General features: G+C 46.2%; 2 protein-coding genes across 2 annotated transcripts; one reads left to right on the top strand and one right to left on the bottom strand.

The window, feature by feature from the left end:
- The first annotated feature begins 11123 nt into the window (after positions 1-11123).
- On the top strand, positions 11124-13681 carry LOC125539962 (uncharacterized). Its single transcript, XM_048703516.2, has one exon. It carries the CDS (start codon positions 11874-11876, stop codon positions 13170-13172), a length of 1299 nt encoding a protein of 432 aa, XP_048559473.2. The 5' UTR covers positions 11124-11873; the 3' UTR covers positions 13173-13681.
- A 1697-nt stretch (positions 13682-15378) lies between these two features.
- LOC125539963 (uncharacterized) lies at positions 15379-17418 on the bottom strand. The gene is made up of 2 exons (XM_048703517.2): positions 17145-17418; positions 15379-15731 (listed from the first exon to the last, which is right to left on the bottom strand). The coding sequence occupies exons 1-2, from the start codon at positions 17242-17244 to the stop codon at positions 15529-15531; spliced, it is 303 nt and encodes a 100-aa protein (XP_048559474.2). The 5' UTR covers positions 17245-17418; the 3' UTR covers positions 15379-15528.
- Between the last annotated feature and the right edge of the window lie 270 nt (positions 17419-17688).

Genomic DNA, 17688 nt, shown 5'->3' with positions numbered 1-17688 from the left:
TCCTAAGCATTTTTCTTCCTTCTCATAATGCCTAATAGGTATGTTAAAATGTGCAGCTAGGCGTGAAGCATAGATGCCTCCAAAGATGAGGCCCTTTGTACGGTTCAGACTTAACCGTTTAGCAATATTGTTGCCCATACTAACAGAGTTATCACCATATAAACCGTGGAGCAAAATAATAATATCAGGGATACTAAGGTTTCCACAGTTTCTGCGACCAATTAAACAACGACTAGCAAATAATGCAAAGTAACGTAAAACAGGAAAATGTATGCTAGTGATTCGTGCATCGGAAACCTTCCTTGTTTCCCCTACAGTGATAGTATCAATAAACCCCTCCACATCATCTCGATGTGGTTCTTCTGTCTTGCCCTCAAAAGGGACTAAACAAACCCGACAAAAATCATAAAGTGACATCTCCTTATGCTCATGATATAAATGAAACTCCACCGTAGGTGGTGAGCTCCTAGAATGGAAATGAAAGTTTTGCACAAAGGTATTTGTGAGTAAGAGATACTGATCGCATAGGTCATGGAGGAAAGCGGCGAGGCCTGCATTTTTAGCCAATTCATGAAAAATCTTCATAAATCCCGGCTGCTCTCAAAAAATCATCGGAAGGCCATTCACACGCCCGAATCTCCGTGGTGCGAGGCAGATTATACTTAGGCTTTGGTGCCTTTTCCTTCGAGCTTTGGCTCGATGAGCCCCTCAAAAGTCTCCTCATCATTTTCTGAAAAGTTTTGAAAATTTTAGTAACTTCAAAATAAAAGTAAACCAAACTCAATAATACTGATAGCAACTACTCCTACAAGTACCTAGGGCCTATATCATGCATCAAAACTACTTTTGACCATATAAATTTGACATGCAAGCTCAAGAACAGGGTCACCTAAGCAGCAAAAATTTGCAAGGAATAAATCACTAGAACAAAAACTAATTGGACCAATGGAGGAGTCACATACCAAGGAACAATGTCCCCAAGCAGTTTTGTGACAGGTGCTTTGAGCAAGGAGATCGAAAATGGCAGCAAAGTGAGCTAGAACTCGTGCTTGAGCTGGATATTCGTGTTTGGGGGAGGAAGAAGAAGTGTGTGGGTACATGAATAAGTGGAGGAGGGCCACCATGGGCCCACGAGGCAGGGGGCGCGCCCAGGGGGTAGGGCGCGCCCTCCACCCTCGTGGGCAGGTGGTTGGCCCCCCTGCTGTGTTCTTAGTGCCAAATATTCTCAAATATTCTAGAAAAATCATATTTAAATTTCAGGGCATTTGGAGAAATTTTATTTTTGAGGTATTTTTACATTGCACGGATAATCAGATAACAGACAGAAAATATTTATTTTATTTTACTTAATATAAATAATAGAAAGTAAAAGTGGGGTACAGAAGGTTGTGCCTTCTAGTTTCATCCATCTCATGATCATCAAAAGGAATCCACTAACAAGGTTGATCAAGTCTTGTTAACGAACTCATTCCGAATAACATGGAACCGGAGAAATTTCGAATAACACTATGTTACCTCAACGGGGATATGCACATCCCCAATAATAAGAATATCATATTTCTTCTTGACAGTAGGAAGAGGAAATTCAAAACCTCCAAATATAATCGATGGAATTTTTCCAATAGAGTTGATACTATGAACTTGAGGTTGTTTCCTCGGAAAGTGTATCGTATGCTCATTACCATTAACATGAAAAGTGACATTGCCTTTAGTGCAATCAATAACAGCCCCTGCAGTATTCAAAAAGGGTCCTCCAAGAATAATAGACATACTATCGTCCTCGAGAATATCAAGAATAACAAAGTCCGTTAAAATAGTAATGTTTGCAACTACAACAGGCACATCCTCACAAATTCCGACAGGTATAGCAATTGATTTATCAGCCATTTGCAAAGATATTTTAGTAGGTGTCAACTTATTCAAATCAAGTCTACGATATAAAGAGAGAGGCATAACACTAACACTGGCTCCAAGATCACATAAAGCAGTTTTAACATAGTTTCTTTTAATGGAGCATGGTATAGTTGGTACACCGGGATCTTCAAGTTTCTTTGATATTCCACCCTTAAAAGTATAATTAGCAAGCATGGTGGAAATTTCAGCTTCCGGTATCTTTCTTTTATTTGTAATTATATCTTTCATGTACTTAGCATAAGGATTGATTTTGAGTATATCAGTTAATCGCATACGCAAAAAGATAGGTTTAATCATTTCAGCAAAGCGCTCAAAATCCTCATCATTCTTTTTCTTCGATGGTTTGGGAGGAAAAGGCATGGGTTTCTGAACCCATGGTTCTCTTTCTTTACCATGTTTCCTAGCAACAAAGTCTTTTTTATCATAACGTTGATTCTTTGATTGTGGGTTATCAAGATCAACAGCAGGTTCAATTTCTATGTCATTATCATTACTAGGTTGAGCATCAGAAATAGAAATATCATTTGGATTCTCAGGTGTTTCAACAATAGGATCACTAGAAGCATGCAAAGTCCTATCATTTTTCTTTCTCTTCTTTTTAGAATAACTAGGTGCATCTATATTATTTCTCTGAGAATCTTGCTCAATTCTCTTAGGTTAGCCTTCAGGATACAAAGGTTCCTGAGTCATTCTACCAGTTCTAGTAGCCACTCTAACAACATTATCATTATTTTTACTATTCAATTCATTGAGCAAATAATTTTGAGCTTTAAGTACTTGTTCTACTTGAGTGGTAACCATAGAAAAATGTTTACTAATAAGTTTAAGTTCACCTTTGACATTAGCCATATAATCACCCAAGTGTTCAAGCATATTTGAATTGTATTTCAATTGTCTACCAAAATAAGCATTAAAGTCTTCTTGCTTAGCCATAAATTTATCAAACTCATCTAAGCATGAGCTAGCAAATTTAGTAAATGGGATTTCAGCTTTATCATATCTATAGAGAGAATTTACCTTTACTACCTGTGTCGGGTTATCAAGACCATGAGTTTCTTCAATAGGTAATGGATTAAGATTATATGTTTCTTCAACAGGCGGTAAAGTAAGACCATGTATTTCTTCAATAGGAGGTGAATTCTTAACATCTTTAGCTTTAATACCCTTTTCTTTCATAGATTGCCTCTTGCATATCTTCAGGACTGAGAAATAGAATGCCCCTCTTCTTCGGAGTTGGTTTAGGAATAGGCTCAGGAATTGGATCCGGAGGTGTCCAATTATTTTCATTTGTCAACATATTATTCAATAGAATTTCAGCTTCATCCGGTGTTCTTTCCCTGAAAACAGAACCAGCACAACTATCCAGGTAATCTCTGGAGGCATCGGTTAGTCCATTATAAAAGATATCAAGTATTTCATTTTTCTTAAGAGGATGATCAGGCAAAGCATTAAGTAATTGGAGAAGCCTCCCCCAAGCTTGTGTGAGACTCTCTTCTTCAATTTGCACAAAATTATATATATCCCTTAAAGCAGCTTGTTTCTTATGAGCAGGGAAATATTTAGCAGAGAAGTAATAAACCATATCCTGGGGACTACGCACACAACCAAGATCAAGAGAATTAAACCATATCTTAGCATCACCCTTTAATGAGAACGGAAATATTTTAAGGATGTAAAAGTAACGAGTTCTCTCATCTTTAGTGAATAGGGTGGCTATATCATTCAATTTAGTAAGATGTGCCACAACAGTTTCAGATTCATAACCATGAGAAGGATCAGATTCAACCAAAGTAATTATATCAGGATCAATAGAGAATTCATAATCCTTATCAGTAACAAAGATAGGTGAAGTAGCAAAAGCAGGGTCAGGTTTCATTCTAGCATTTAGATATTGCTTACTCCATTTAGCTAATAACCTTTTGAGTTCATTTCTATTTTTGCAAGCTAAAATAGCTAAAGAAGCTTCTTGATCAAAAACATAACCCTTAGGAATGACAAGTGATTCTTCATCATCACTTTCATCAGTATCATCAGATTCAATATTTTCAATTTCTCTAGCCCTAGCAAGTTGTTCATCAAGAAAATCACTAAGTGGCATAGTAGTATCAGGCATAGAGGTAGTTTCATCATAAGTATCATGCATAGCAGAAGTGGCATCATCAATAACATGGGACATATCAGAACGAATAGCAGAAGCAGGTGTAGGTGTCGCAAGCTTACTCAAAACAGAAGGTGAATCAAGTGCAGAGTTAGATGGCAGTTCCTTACCTCCCCTCGTAGTTGAGGGATAGATCTTGGTTTTTGGATCTCTGAAGTTCTTCATAATGATAAGCAGATATATATCCCAAGTGACTCAAAGAATAGAGCTATGCTCCCCGGCAATGGCGCCAGAAAATAGTCTTGATAACCCGCAAGTATAGGGGATCTCAACAGTTTTTGAGGGTAAAGTATTCAACCCAAATTTATTGATTCGACACAAGGGGAGCCAAAGAATACTCTCAAGTATTGGCAGCTGAGTTGTCAATTCAACCACACCTGGAAACTTAATATCTGCAGCAAAGTGTTTAGTAGCAAAGTAATATGATAGTGGTGATAACGGTAACAAAAGGTAACGGTAGTAAAAGCAATGTTTTTGGTATTTTGTAGTGATGATAGCAATAGCAACGGGAAAGCAAATAAGCGAAGAACAATATATGGAAAGCTCGTAGGCAATGGATCGGTGATGGAGAATTATACCGGATGCGGTTCATCATGTAACAGTCATAACCTAGGGTGACACAGAACTAGCTCCAGTTCATTGATATAATGTAGGCATGTATTCCGAATATAGTCATACGTGCTTATGGAAAAGAATTTGCATGACATCTTTTGTCCTACCCTCCCGTGGCAGCGGGGTCCTTACGGAAACTAAGGGATATTAAGGCCTCCTTTTAATAGAGAACCGGAACAAAGCATTAACACATAGTGAATACATGAACTCCTCAAACTACAGTCATCACCGGTAAGTATCCCGATTATTGTCACTTCGGGGTTAACAGATCATAACACATAATAGGTGACTATAGACTTGCAAGATAGGATCAAGAACACTCATATATTGATGAAAACATAATAGGTTCAGATCTGAAATCATGGCACTCGGGCCCTAATGACAAGCATTAAGCATAGCAAAGTCATAGCAACATCAATCTCAGAACATAGTGGATAGTAGGGATCAAACCTTAACAAAACTAACTCGATTACATGATAGATCCCATCCAACCCATCACCGTCCAGCAAGCCTACGATGGAATTACTCACGCATGGCGGTGAGCATCATGAAATTGGTGATGGAGGATGGTTGATGATGACGATGGTGACGGATTCCCCTCTCTGGAGCCCTGAACGGACTCCAGATCAGCCCTCCTGAGAGGTTTTAGGGCTTGGTGGCGGCTCCGTATCATAAAATGCGATGATTTCTTCTCTCTGATTGTTTTCTCCCTGAAACTCAATATATGGAGTTGGAGTTGGAGTCGGAGAGGCAACATGGGGCCCACGAGGTAGGGGCGCGCCCCACCCTCGTGGAGAGGTGGTGGGCCCCCTGGCCTTCATCTTTTGCAGGTATTTTTCATATTTTCTGAAAAGTGGCTCCGTGAAGCTTCAGGTCATTCCGAGAACGTTTGCTCCTGCACATAAATAACATTATGGTAATTCTGCTGAAAACAGCGTCAGTCCGGGTTAGTTCTATTCAAATCATGCAAGTTAGAGTCCAAAACAAGGGCAAAAGTGTTTGGAAAAGTAGATACGTTGGAGAAGTATCACTTAGCATCGCTGTAGGAACCCGGAGCGATCATCCGTTGGTCCTACCATGCCCAGCATAGCCGTTCCCCATCGCGTCCGACTCCGGCGTCCGCCAACCTCGACGCCGGCGCCGTCTACGGCCGCCCCAGGCCCGGCCATCGCCATAGTTCGTTGCAGCTCCTCGCTCTCGACCGAACGCACCCCCCATGCGTCCTACCTTGCCCCGTAGTGCCGTCCCCGACGAGGCCCGTAGCTCGCCGCCGCCTTAGCTCCTCGCCGGCGCCGTTTCCGACAGCTCCAGCTCTGGCCGGCCTCACCACGCGACGCGGCGGGCTCTCCCTGTTCGAACACGCCCGCCCGCGCCCGTGTTGGCCCCCTGTAGGAGAATACCGACCATCTCCGGCGTTGTGCCGCCGCGAGAGAGGTCGCCGGAGCCTTCTGTTTTGACATCTCCGGCGTCAGGGCCACTCCCCTGGTCACTGCCTCATGGCCCTAGGGGCCCCGTTGACTGGGTTGACCTAGTCAATGTGCTGACTGGGCAGCCTAGTGGCACTGACATGCGGGCCCCACCGCATAATTAAACTAATTAAACATTTTTATAAATAAAACTAATTAATTAACCTAAACAGTCACTCACATGAGGGGCCCTACTGCTAATTAACTCTGACTAATTAAAATAAACCCATGTTAGCCCCACTCTCTATGACGAGTGGGCCCCACTGGTCATTTTGACCAGTCAAACAGTGTGTTGACTGCTGACGTCATCCCCACGCAATGTTGATGTCATAATTCCATTTCTGTTAATTTAGATAAATTTAGAAAATGATTAAAACTTTAGAAAAACATAGAAAATAAACCGTAACTCGGATGAAAATGTTTTCTACATGAAAGTTGCTTAGAACGACGAGACGAATCCGAATACGCAGCCCGTTCGTCCGCCACACATCCCTAGCATAGCAAACACGCAACTTTCCCCCTCCGTTTCATTTGTCCGAAAATGCGAAACACCGGGGATACTTTCCCGGATGTTTTCCCCCTTCGCCGGTATCACCTCATACTGCGTTAGGGTACACCTAGCACCGTTACTTGTCATGTCATGCATCGATATGCATCTGTTTGCATTGTATTCATTGTTTCTTCCCCCTTTTCTCTCCGGTAGACTACGAGACTGACGCCGCTGCTGGTGCCCTGATCGACTACGTTGTTGACGACTCCTTGCCAGAGCAACCAGGCAAGCCCCCCCCCCTTGATCACCAGATATCGCCTATTCTTATCTCTACTGCTTGCATTAGAGTAGTGTAGTATGTTACTGCTTTCCGTTAATCCTATTCTGATGCATAGCCTGTCTTTGTTGCTACAGTCATTGATACCTTACCTGCAATCCTAAATGCTTAGTATAGGATACTAGTTTATCATTAGTGGCCCTACATTCTTGTTTGTCTGCCATGCTATACTATCGGGCCGTGATCACTCGGGAGGTGATCACGGGTATATACTTATACATAATATATGATACTTGTGGTGACTAAAGACGGGTCGGCTCGTAGAGTACCCGCGAGTGTTTCACGGATTGGGTCCGAAAGGACGTTTGTCCGGACGACCCTCTGAGTGAACCTTTGTGGCGGAGCGATAGTACCACCTAGGAGAGAGGTGGGCTTGGCCCCGGTCGGCGTCCGTAGTTATTTCAAAATAACACGCTTAACGAGATCTTGGTATTTGATCTGAGTCTGGCCACTGGCCTATACGCACTAACCAACTACGCGAGAACAGTTATGGGCACTCGACGTCGTGGTATTAGCCGAAGCCTTCTTGACGTCAGCGACTGAGCGGCGCGTGCCAGGTTGGACTGGAACGCCTGCTCTTGTATAAGGGAGGTTAGGTCTGCTCGCCGGCCGCGTACGCAACGTGCAGGTGTGCAATGGGCGATGGGCCCAGACCCCTGTGCCATAGGATTTAGACCGGCGTGCTGACCTATCTGTTGTGCCTAGGTGGGGCTGCAATGTGTTGATCTTTCGAGGCCGGGCATGACCTAGAAAAGTGTGTCCGGCAAAAGGGGATCGAGCGTGTTGGGAAATGTGGTGCACCCCTGCAGGGAAGTTGATCTATTCGAATAGCCGTGTCCCTCGGTAAAAGGATGACCCAAAGTTATACCTTGACCTTATGACAACTAGAACCAGATACTTAATTAAACACACCCTTCCAAGTGCCAGATACAACCGGTGACTGCTCTCTCATAGGGCGATGAGGGGAGGATCACCGGGTAGGATTATGCTATGCGATGATACTTGGTGAACTTACCATCTACTCTCTTCTACATGCTGCAAGATGGAGGCGGCCAGAAGCATAGTCTTCGATAGGACTAGCCATCCCCCCTTATTCTGGCATTCTGCAGTTTATTCCACATATACTACCCCCTTTCATTGATACCAATGCATATGTAGTATAGCTCCTTGCTTGTGAGTACTTTGGATGAGTACTCACGGTTGCCTTGCTCCCCCCTTTTCCCCCTTTCTATATCCGATTGTTGCGGCCAGACGTTGGAGTCCAGGAGCCAGACGCCACTATTGATGACGACTGCTATTACTCGGGAGGTGCCTACTACTACGTGTAGGCCGCTGACGACGACAAGGAGTAGTTTAGGAGGATCCCAGACAGGAGGCCTGCGCATCTTTCGATTTGTATCCCAGTTTGTGCTAGCCTTCTTAAGGCAAACTTGTTTAACTTATGTCTGTACTCAGATATTGCTGCTTCCGCTGACTCGTCTATGATCGAGCTCTTGTATTCGAGCCCTCGAGGCCCCTGGCTTGTAATATGATGCTTGTATGACTTATTTTATTTAGAGTTGTGTTGTGATATCTTCCCGTGAGTCCCTGATCTTGATCGTACACGTTTGCGTGTATGATTAGTGTACGATTGAATCGGGGGTGTCACAACTGGGAACTAGAGAATGCAGTGTAGCATGTGACAAGATGGGAATATATCACCCCTCTTAAGAGGGGAGTGTTGTATGAGAGAGGCCCATCACTTTGGCCCAGGCCCACTTCTACCACGTGACCTAGAAGGAGGGCACGAGTAAGTTTGCCCACACAGAGTCACTAGAGCTACCAGGGAGAGGTTAGTCTCCCTGCCTACAAATACGATATTATAAATTAAACACTAAACAAACAATTTTGACGTTATACAATGCGAACCACAAACAATAAATTCAAATAGTAGATGGATTTCTCAAAGCTTCCCTAGAAGCGAACTTATGGGTTTATACAAAAGCTGAAGCCTAGGGGGAGCCAAGGATTCATATAGGTATTTTTAAAGCTACTCCTATGTAAAAAATCTAAGGATGATGCGGAGCATCCTACGGACATCACCATGTCAAGAGTCCATTTGGCAAGTGACACGTGCGACATCTACTTCACATACATAAAGGTGAATCATCTCCTTTACACGTGTTCACTTGACCCCTTCGAGGATGGTATACTACTTGACCCTCCATCGTGCATGCATAGGTATGGTCGAAGCTTCACAAATGTCGAGGAGGAGTGCAAGCGCCAAGGAACGACTACATCGTCCGTGAGAGAAGCGTGGAAGAGAAGACAGAAGAAAGGAGAAGAAGACGGAGCAGTTCCTGGAGATAGGCCGGACATCCGGACCTCCTCCCAGACATCTGGGCTCAGCCGGATCATCCGGACCCTCTCCCGGATCATTTGGCTACGATGACCGAACGGACCTGGACGAAGCCGGATCATCTGAATCCCTGACGCCCGGATCATCCGGACCACCTTCCGGATCATCCGGCCTTGCCCGCGTGCAACGTATCGGGCCGAGGCCCGTGTACCCATTTTGCCCCTCACTTACCCCTTCGTGGCTTAGACTATAAATAGACCTCCCCCCCCCATTTTTAGGGTTAGCAAATATGATAGCTCATTTGAATGTGAGTTTGCTCCTACCTCCTCCTCTTGAGAGAGAGAAAGAGAGAGAGAGAGACCACTCCCATGGAGTTCAAGACCTCCATGTGAGAAGATCCTGAGGGATTCAAGGCCCCCATCGTGGGAAGGATCATCTAGATCACCAAAACCCCATCTCCTTTGGATTTGGGATGAACTCTACCTTGTATCTTTCTCTTTGTTGTTCATGTATCCTTGTGGATCTTGTGTGTTTGATTGTCTAGTGGATGTGTGATCGGACTTGTTCTTGAGTGTTCCTCTCGTGATTTCCCTCATGTTTCCCCTCGTGTTCTTCGCAGGTTCCCCTCCAAATCGTGAAAGATCGGCCCCTAGGGTTCCACCCTACATCAAAGGACCTATCTGATTCATTGAAATTTCACGTAAACATTCAACTTCTATAGAAGACATACGACCATTGAATCAAAGAGCTACAAGGATCCCTCTCTTTGTGACAATAATGTGGTTGGGCATAGCCATTAGAAGGTGTACTTTTTCTATGAAGGCCATCTCGTGATAGTTTTATAAGTGTGTATATTACATTAGGTGGTTGTTTTCTAGACCTAAGTTACCTAGTGAGCTTGCTCGTTGCCGGAGTCACCCCTATGTTTTTCATCATCAACAAACCAAGTTTTGTAACATTTTCTTGTCAAACTTCCTCGAAACACGCCAATTCGCTTATACCTCACGACTTACCGGAACACACTTACTTTTTGCTAGCAAGAACCGACAAAATAACACATATTTGTTTGGCTTTGATGAAATGACACATTGTTCTGTTCTTCTGCAATGAGGTTTGCGAAAATAATAATACTATTTGGACCATGTAACCCCTTCAAAAATGCAAACTTTATTTTGCTACGTAGTGGTTATGCTAACCTTGTGTGTATTGCAAATATGGTATTAAGGTGATCTAGAAAGGTGTCAATTGCCTCACAGATGCATTTGGAGCCTGTATGGAGCAACACACGACATCGACCACAAACTCGAGAACCAGAAAGACACCGTCTAGGTTGATGCCTTGCCGACGGTAGAGGGAGCCAAGTACATGTTTGCACATATCTTATTTTTTGACAATTTCTAACACATTTCTCTTGTAATCGTGGCAAAAATAAATAACATAGATGTTGAATTTGGGATATTTCTACATGGCATTCAAACCAAGTTCTCTTCAAAAGGAAAAATAAACTAGCACCCCCGCGGTGAAACCCTAGATCCATGGTAACCCACGTGGACTTCACCACACAACGTATGGTAACCCATGTGGACTTGAAGACGGTGAAAGCACGCAGACGCAGGACGCAGGACGCAGGCTTTGGCTTCATTGCATCATGATGCTGCAATCGGAATCAGAATCGGGAGCCATCAAATGATCAGCGGCGGCAGAGGCAGATGAGCAGAGGAGGCCACATCACGCGCGCACACACACACCCACGCACGCACGCACGACTACAAGAAGGGCCGGGGAAGCAAAAGGCCTGCTGGCTCGGTAGTCCCCACCCGCTGGCCTCTCTCGGCTCGATCAAATCCAATTCAACGGCCGAAAAAAAATACCACCCCCGGAGAGGAAAAAAAGCGAGAGCCCAAGCCGAGATTGCGAGAGGGAGAGGAACACGAAGGGAAGCAAGGGAGCGAAGCAAGGACCCATCCACCCCGCCCCCACCCCCACCCCCACCCCACCCCACCCCCCGCGCGGCAGCAGCAGCAGCATCCGGGCCCCGCCCCGCGCCGACCCGAGCAACCGCCAACCAGCAGCGGCGGGCGGCAGCACCGGCGCGCCACTTCGAGATTCCGGCGGGCGGGCGGGCGCAATTCGTCTCGGCCGGACCAATCCGCGGCCCCGCCAATCCGGAGGTCAGCTCAATTCCCCGTCGGATTCGTGTCGGTTCGCGCCCATTCCCCGCCGGAGATCCGGGCGGCACGAGCTCGCCGGCGCCCGGGATCATGCCTCCATTGCCCTAGGGTTTGGCCGGCGCGCGCAATTGGTCCGCCCGCATGCTCGATTCGGGCCAGCGGCACCGCGTCCGGGGCGGCTGGTAGGCAATTCGTGCGCTGCCACTGGAGATGAGATCCCCTCCGCGGCCGGCGAGCTGGGAATTGGTCTACGGCCTCGCGCTCTGCGGGAGGCGGCATAAGCCCTAGTGATTCGATCCCGAGCTGGGTTTCGTGCGGATTCGTGGCTTCTGTGCTCCGTCTCCCAATCACATATTGGGGGGGTTCCGAGGGAGGGGTGGTGGTTGTATGGATACAGTTAGAGGGGAGGCTTGGTCGATGGCTCCACCTCAGCAGCAGCGGCAGCCGTCGGGGCCTCGGGGTCCGCAACCGCACCCGCCGCCGCCGCCGCAGCAGCAGCAGAATGGTCGCATTGATCTCCGGGAGCTCAAGGCTCAGATGGAGAAGCGGCTTGGTCCGGACCGGTCGCGGCGCTACTTCGGCTACTTGAGTGGCTACCTGTCGCAGAAGCTCAGTAAGCCTGATTTTGATAAGATGTGCCTGCTTACATTGGGCCGGGAGAACCTCCGGCTGCACAACCGGCTCATCCGCGCGGTTCTCTACAATGTCTACCAGGCACAGTGCCCACCTCCACCACCAGATGTTGGGAGGTCTGTCGGACCGTCGGGGAAGAAGGGTTCCCAGGCTGCTGGATTGCTTAGTTCTTGTAACGGGGATGCCAGGCTGTTACAGGTCCAAGGATCGAGGTCTATGGGCGCACTGCAAGATCATCAGTTGAAAGATCGGTTGAAACATATGGGCCCAAATGGTAGGGTGGAGGCTGTTGCCAGTCACACCCAGGTTGTTCATGGGGGATCTGCAGTTACAGAGAATGGCGCATTAAGTTCACTTGAGTTGAAGAGATCAGTGTCTTTTCAACAATGTGAAGCTGCAGAGCCATTGGCAAAGCATCTGCGTGTGGACCAGTTGCTACCTGAAAATGCGCTTAGGCAAAGAAGAATTGTGAGCGATGCTGCAGGTCATTCTGCTCAAATGTCGAAAAGTCCTGTGCGAGCTCCACTTGGGATACCCTTTTGTTCAGCAAGTGTAGGTGGATCAAGGAAATTACTACCGCCAGCTGTTAATGCAGGGGATGATCACTTCAGCAGCTGTTATGAGCAAGGTCAGCTGTTGAACACGGAGGTTCTGCGTAAGCGCATGGAGAAAACAGCAGAAACACTGGGTCTGGCAGGTGTCACAATGGATTGTGCTGAACTTCTGAATAATGGTTTGGACTCGTACTTGAAGAACCTGATTAGGTCATCTGTTGAGTTAAAAGGAGCTGATGTTCGAAGAGATGCAAGAAAAGGGGCATCATACAAGCAGCATGCCCATGGAAAGCAAATTAATGGTGTTTGGTTGCCGAACCAAGTTCAGATGCAGTCAAGCAGTGGACAATCAGATGCTACAAATGATAGCAGAAGTCAACACTTGATCTCTGCTCATGATTTCAGTGTAGCCATGCAGCTAAACCCTCAACAGCTTGGGGAGGACTGGCCAGTCCTCCTTGAGAAGATATGTCTACGTCCTTCGGAGGAAAACGACTGACAGATGGAGCTTGCTAGTTCAGATGAAATTTTGTCCGATGTATTTCTTCATGCCCCATCTGATGTACATTCAAGCTGAAGTAACAATACTGCAGTCACATCATAGAAGATGCATGTTTGGGGATCAAGGCAGAATTCTGCTCCCAGATTTGTTGTGAAAGAAAGTCAATTCTTTTGTCCTGATAACTGATGCCCCAATAAAGGAAGTCATCTTCTGTTCATGCTGCATAGGGTTCATTAGCACTCCCGCGGTGGAGACTGTTACATCCATAAGTCCCGACTTCTATGTAACATCTGGCATAAAGGGACAGAGGACAGCAAAATGCAAGTGCTGTCTTGTAACTTATAGGAAAATGTTCTGTAAGTTTCTAGGTCAGGATGTACATTATTGATTGCAAAATTTTCTAGAGTATCTTCAGTACTAATTCAGGATCATGGATGTTAATTTTATTTAAATTCTTTGTAACTTTTTTGCAAGTTATATTCTAGATCCAATATTTCTCTTTTCACCCTCGGCACCCATGTGTCTGTTCAGGGGCGGCTGGTGTGTTGTCTCAAGTGCTTGTGTTTTTACTGTAGAGTCCTCCAGAAAGGAAATGGTAGATGTATCCATAATTGAGTGGTGTATCATGATCGCGGTTCTCTTGTTGTCACCTGGAGCAAATGGATTCAAAATTTTGGTATCCCATCTTACCTTTTTTGTCCAATATTTACTTCTGGAACGGAAAAAAAAATCCGGTACAATTCCAGTTCCATATAATTGCATGTAGGGACTTTGCTAGTTTACCAAATTTTGAAGAAGCAACGCTGACGGTACCTGAATGGCCGCATTTCCTGTGTTGATAGATGCATGCTGCGAGTATGATGCCTGAACTTTATCTTCTGCTCTATGTAACGTTTGAAAAAGTTCCATTCAGTCAACTCTGTGCACTTGTGTGGTCTGCGTCCGTGAGCTATCGCTGCCATTTACAATCGTTTCATATCCCAAGTATTCTCCAGCACACAGATACATCATAAAGAACATATTTAGATGAGGTTTTCTGGACATAAACATTTGTCAAGATTGATTTGATGAATCCATCTCTTTACATAATTGATATCAGTGCATTCCTCTCCGTCTCTCTGTTGGGGATTTGGTGCTAACATTTATTTACTTATCTGATTTCTTATCAACTTTGAGAAGCTGCAACTTTTTTCTCGAATACGCACCAGTGTTTGAGAAGCTGGAAATTGCCCTCCGGCTTATCTGAGGCTCTGACGGTTATTTAAGGTATTATCAATACATTGTGTTTTCTCCGCTTAGTTCTAATTCTCCATGCTTTATTTTATTATCGCAAAGTTTTCCCGTTTTGTTGTAGTACACACTGTTATGGTATTATTCATATTTTGTAGGATAGATTTGGATATGAATCTACCTACCCTGTGTGTTACTGGATGTGTTGCTTAAGCGATCTGTTGTTTCTAAATATGGTAAGGGAACTATGGATAACCTTTTATGGAGAACTTGCTATTTCCCTGGTGTGCTGACATGGATGTGTTGGAATATCAATACCTGTTGCAGAGCACTGGATGCATCTGCTGTTCTCCCTCGACATCACGGCCTTGCCTTTAGCCCTGAAGACTGGAGTTGCCACCATTTTTCATCTCAGCTGGACTGGATTACTTCTCGTGTTCTATTGTTCATCTCTGGACTGGATTAACTCTCGTGTTCTCCACACTGGATAGATACTACTCCCTCCTTAAACAAATATAAGACCTTTTAGATCACTACTTTAGTGATCTAAAAGCTCTTATATTTATTTACGGAGGGAGTACAAGTGAAATGAAAGGTACCCTGCTCAATAAATTTGGATGCAATTTCGAGCTGTGAAATGCAAATGAACTCTGCTTCTTAGGGCACTCTGCTCTGTTCCTGTTTCAGACTTTCCCTGGAGGTTTATGATGCGCTCTGTATATGCCTGCAGTTTCAGATGCTGGTGTACATCTCTACTGAAGACGGCTAAGTCAAAAATGTCAAACTTTGTTCTTTTTTGGCAATTTGTTTTTGCCACATAGCGACTGAACTGGATATTCTGTTGCTTTGCAGAGTCGCTGACAGAGAGCGAAAGCTGGCCAGCGAATTTCTCCCAATGCTTTGCTCCATTTGGGACCGACGATGAAATGGTTCTGAACTTCTGAAGCTAGGTGAGAGACTGACGCAGAAGGCATAAAAAGAGACTGGTATCTCTTGACCGAAATTAACTGCAAAATATTTACATCAAGCAGGAGACAAAGGAGCTATATGCATATAGCAGGGCGACTCTGACTCTTGACTCTCTCCATTATCTGACGATGACACAGGCTGCGGCGGCCGGCGCTCAGCACCGGGGGCGGAGGTCGATGGAGTGGTGGCGGCGGCGGGGGCCGAGCCAGACGAGCGCGGAGCCATTGGGCGGCGGCGCCCCGGCCATCATCTTCCCCGTCTCGGAGCGCTGCAGCATCTCCCACATGACCTGCACGTCCTCGTACGCGCACGTCTGCACGTCGTCGTGGAGCTTCACCAGCGCGCCGCCCCGGCCATCTGAATGAACAAATAAGAAGTTTCAGTCGTCAGCAACACATACATCACTACATCCGGTCAGTCCCACGCCATGCGCAGGTGGCTTCCGCCGCGCGCGTGCGTCCATGGCGCGCATGCACAGCGGCGAGCAGGTGTCGCTGACCATGCCGCCGCTTTCCCTCCATCGTCCGGTCCCTACGCTACGTACTGTGTATGTACGTATCTGCTATCTCTTATCTGTCTACCCATTCCATCGCTAGTGATGCACGTATGGTGACGCACTACATACGTACAGATAGTTCTTTTGGCCAGTGGCCAAGAGACAACAAGGACTGAAGAACGGCGAAGCACGCCCCGGAGGAAGTGGCAGTTGCCGCCCAACAGTGCGGCACCCATTCGTCCATGTCTACCCGCTTCAACCAATTCCTACTCCTGAACTGATGATCAAATAGGACATACGTGTCAAGCGGTGCATAACTATAAGAAACGAATTCTAAGCATTGCACTAGCGGCGCAAACAAAACGTACTCTCCTACAATCACTCTATACAATGTGCAAAAACGAAAATGCTCCAAGAAACAGGATCGATATGATTAATTCACACTAAATCTCTCTCTTTTATTTTACTCTAGATGGGCATTTACTGCTAGAGAGGAAACAAACATTCCCCCCCTGGACAAACTCATCGTCATCCATACATGTGAAGCCTGATTAGATATACGGGCGCCCCTTCCCGACGAGGTGCGTACGAAGAAGAAACAGACGAAAACCAAGGTCTGCCATGCCACTACGACGATAGGCGCAGGTGCGGCATGGTCGTCGGCTATGGAGTCCAGTGGTGCGCGTGCATGAGATGCACGGCGGCCACGTGCCTGCCCACCAGAACGGTTCTTCTTTTAACAATTTAATGCCACAAACTTCCAGGCAGAGGCTTGCATGTGTAGTGTATGCATGCATGCATGTATCTATCCTGCAGCGCTGCATGCCGATATTTATACGGAGGACTGCATGGCTTGTCCGGTTGTGTGCGCAGAAACTAGACGACGGCCGCGCACGCAAGGGACGCCTCGTGAGTCGAGATTCATAAGCTGCTGCTGCGCCATCCTAATCGCGCGTGCAAGTACGCACCATCGGTTCAGACGTCAGGCGCCCGCCCGCTCGCCCGCTCACGTGTGTGCGCGTCGGGACGAAGAACACCTGCGTGTTGATCTTCAAACCTTTGACCTTTCACGCGTTGCAATCCTACTAGCGGATCGATTTGATCGGCACCGGATTACGCAGGGAATCGCAGATGCTATATGGATCAAGCTTTGCTGCTTGTAATACACAATCCAAGCAATCATGTATGGATGCTTAACCGTGCAACTCGATGCAGATCAGCAGAAGATATGGACATGCCAAGGTAGCAATTACTAATCAAGTAAGTTGACTCACCATGCTGTTTCTTGCGACGCAGGCGCGCGGCGACGACGACCCACGCGCGCCTCACCGGCACCACCACCGCCTTCTGCCACCACTCCTTGGACCGATCCATCGACCTCCGCCGGCCGCCGTCCAGTCGCCGCCGGCTTCACGCACTGTATTTCCCCTGTCTCTGCTGGAGAGAGAGGGAGAGGGAGAGTGCGAGGGAGATGGCGAGGAGGAGAGAACAGGAAGGCTTGCTTATATATGCGCGGAAGATCAGGGATATATTGCCACCTATCCCCGTTGGATAGTCTACACGTTGCCTCGGGCGGCGAGCCAGGCGCCCATTCCTAATACGACCCCTCGAGGCCCATGACTCATCCTATGAACAGATTAAAACTTGCATTCGCCAATTAATCAGGCCGATTAAAGCATGCCCCTCCCAAATTTAGACTTTTGTATTGTTTTTGATATTTGCAAAAATATTTTTAATATTTTTGATACGCGCAAATGCTCTCGGAGCCGAATTGGATATCTGCTATTCTAATGCATTTTCTTAGATATGTTGCGTATC

This window comes from Triticum urartu, chromosome 2A (genome assembly GCF_056163025.1).
Source record: "Triticum urartu cultivar PI428250 chromosome 2A, HENAU_Tu73, whole genome shotgun sequence".
Classification (NCBI taxonomy): domain Eukaryota; kingdom Viridiplantae; phylum Streptophyta; class Magnoliopsida; order Poales; family Poaceae; genus Triticum; species Triticum urartu.
The sequence above is the reverse complement of the archived record's forward strand: the minus strand, read 5'-3'. Positions and strand labels throughout refer to the sequence as shown.

Bases quoted from the DNA above. Each gene is read 5' to 3' on its own strand.
- LOC125539962 (XM_048703516.2), top strand. From the start codon at position 11,874: ATGGATACAGTTAGAGGGGAGGCTTGGTCGATGGCTCCACCTCAGCAG.
- LOC125539963 (XM_048703517.2), bottom strand. From the start codon at position 17,244: ATGGATCGGTCCAAGGAGTGGTGGCAGAAGGCGGTGGTGGTGCCGGTG. The intron at 15,732-17,144 runs GTGAGTCAACTT...TTGTTCATTCAG, and splicing joins GCGTCGCAAGAAACAGCATG to ATGGCCGGGGCGGCGCGCTG.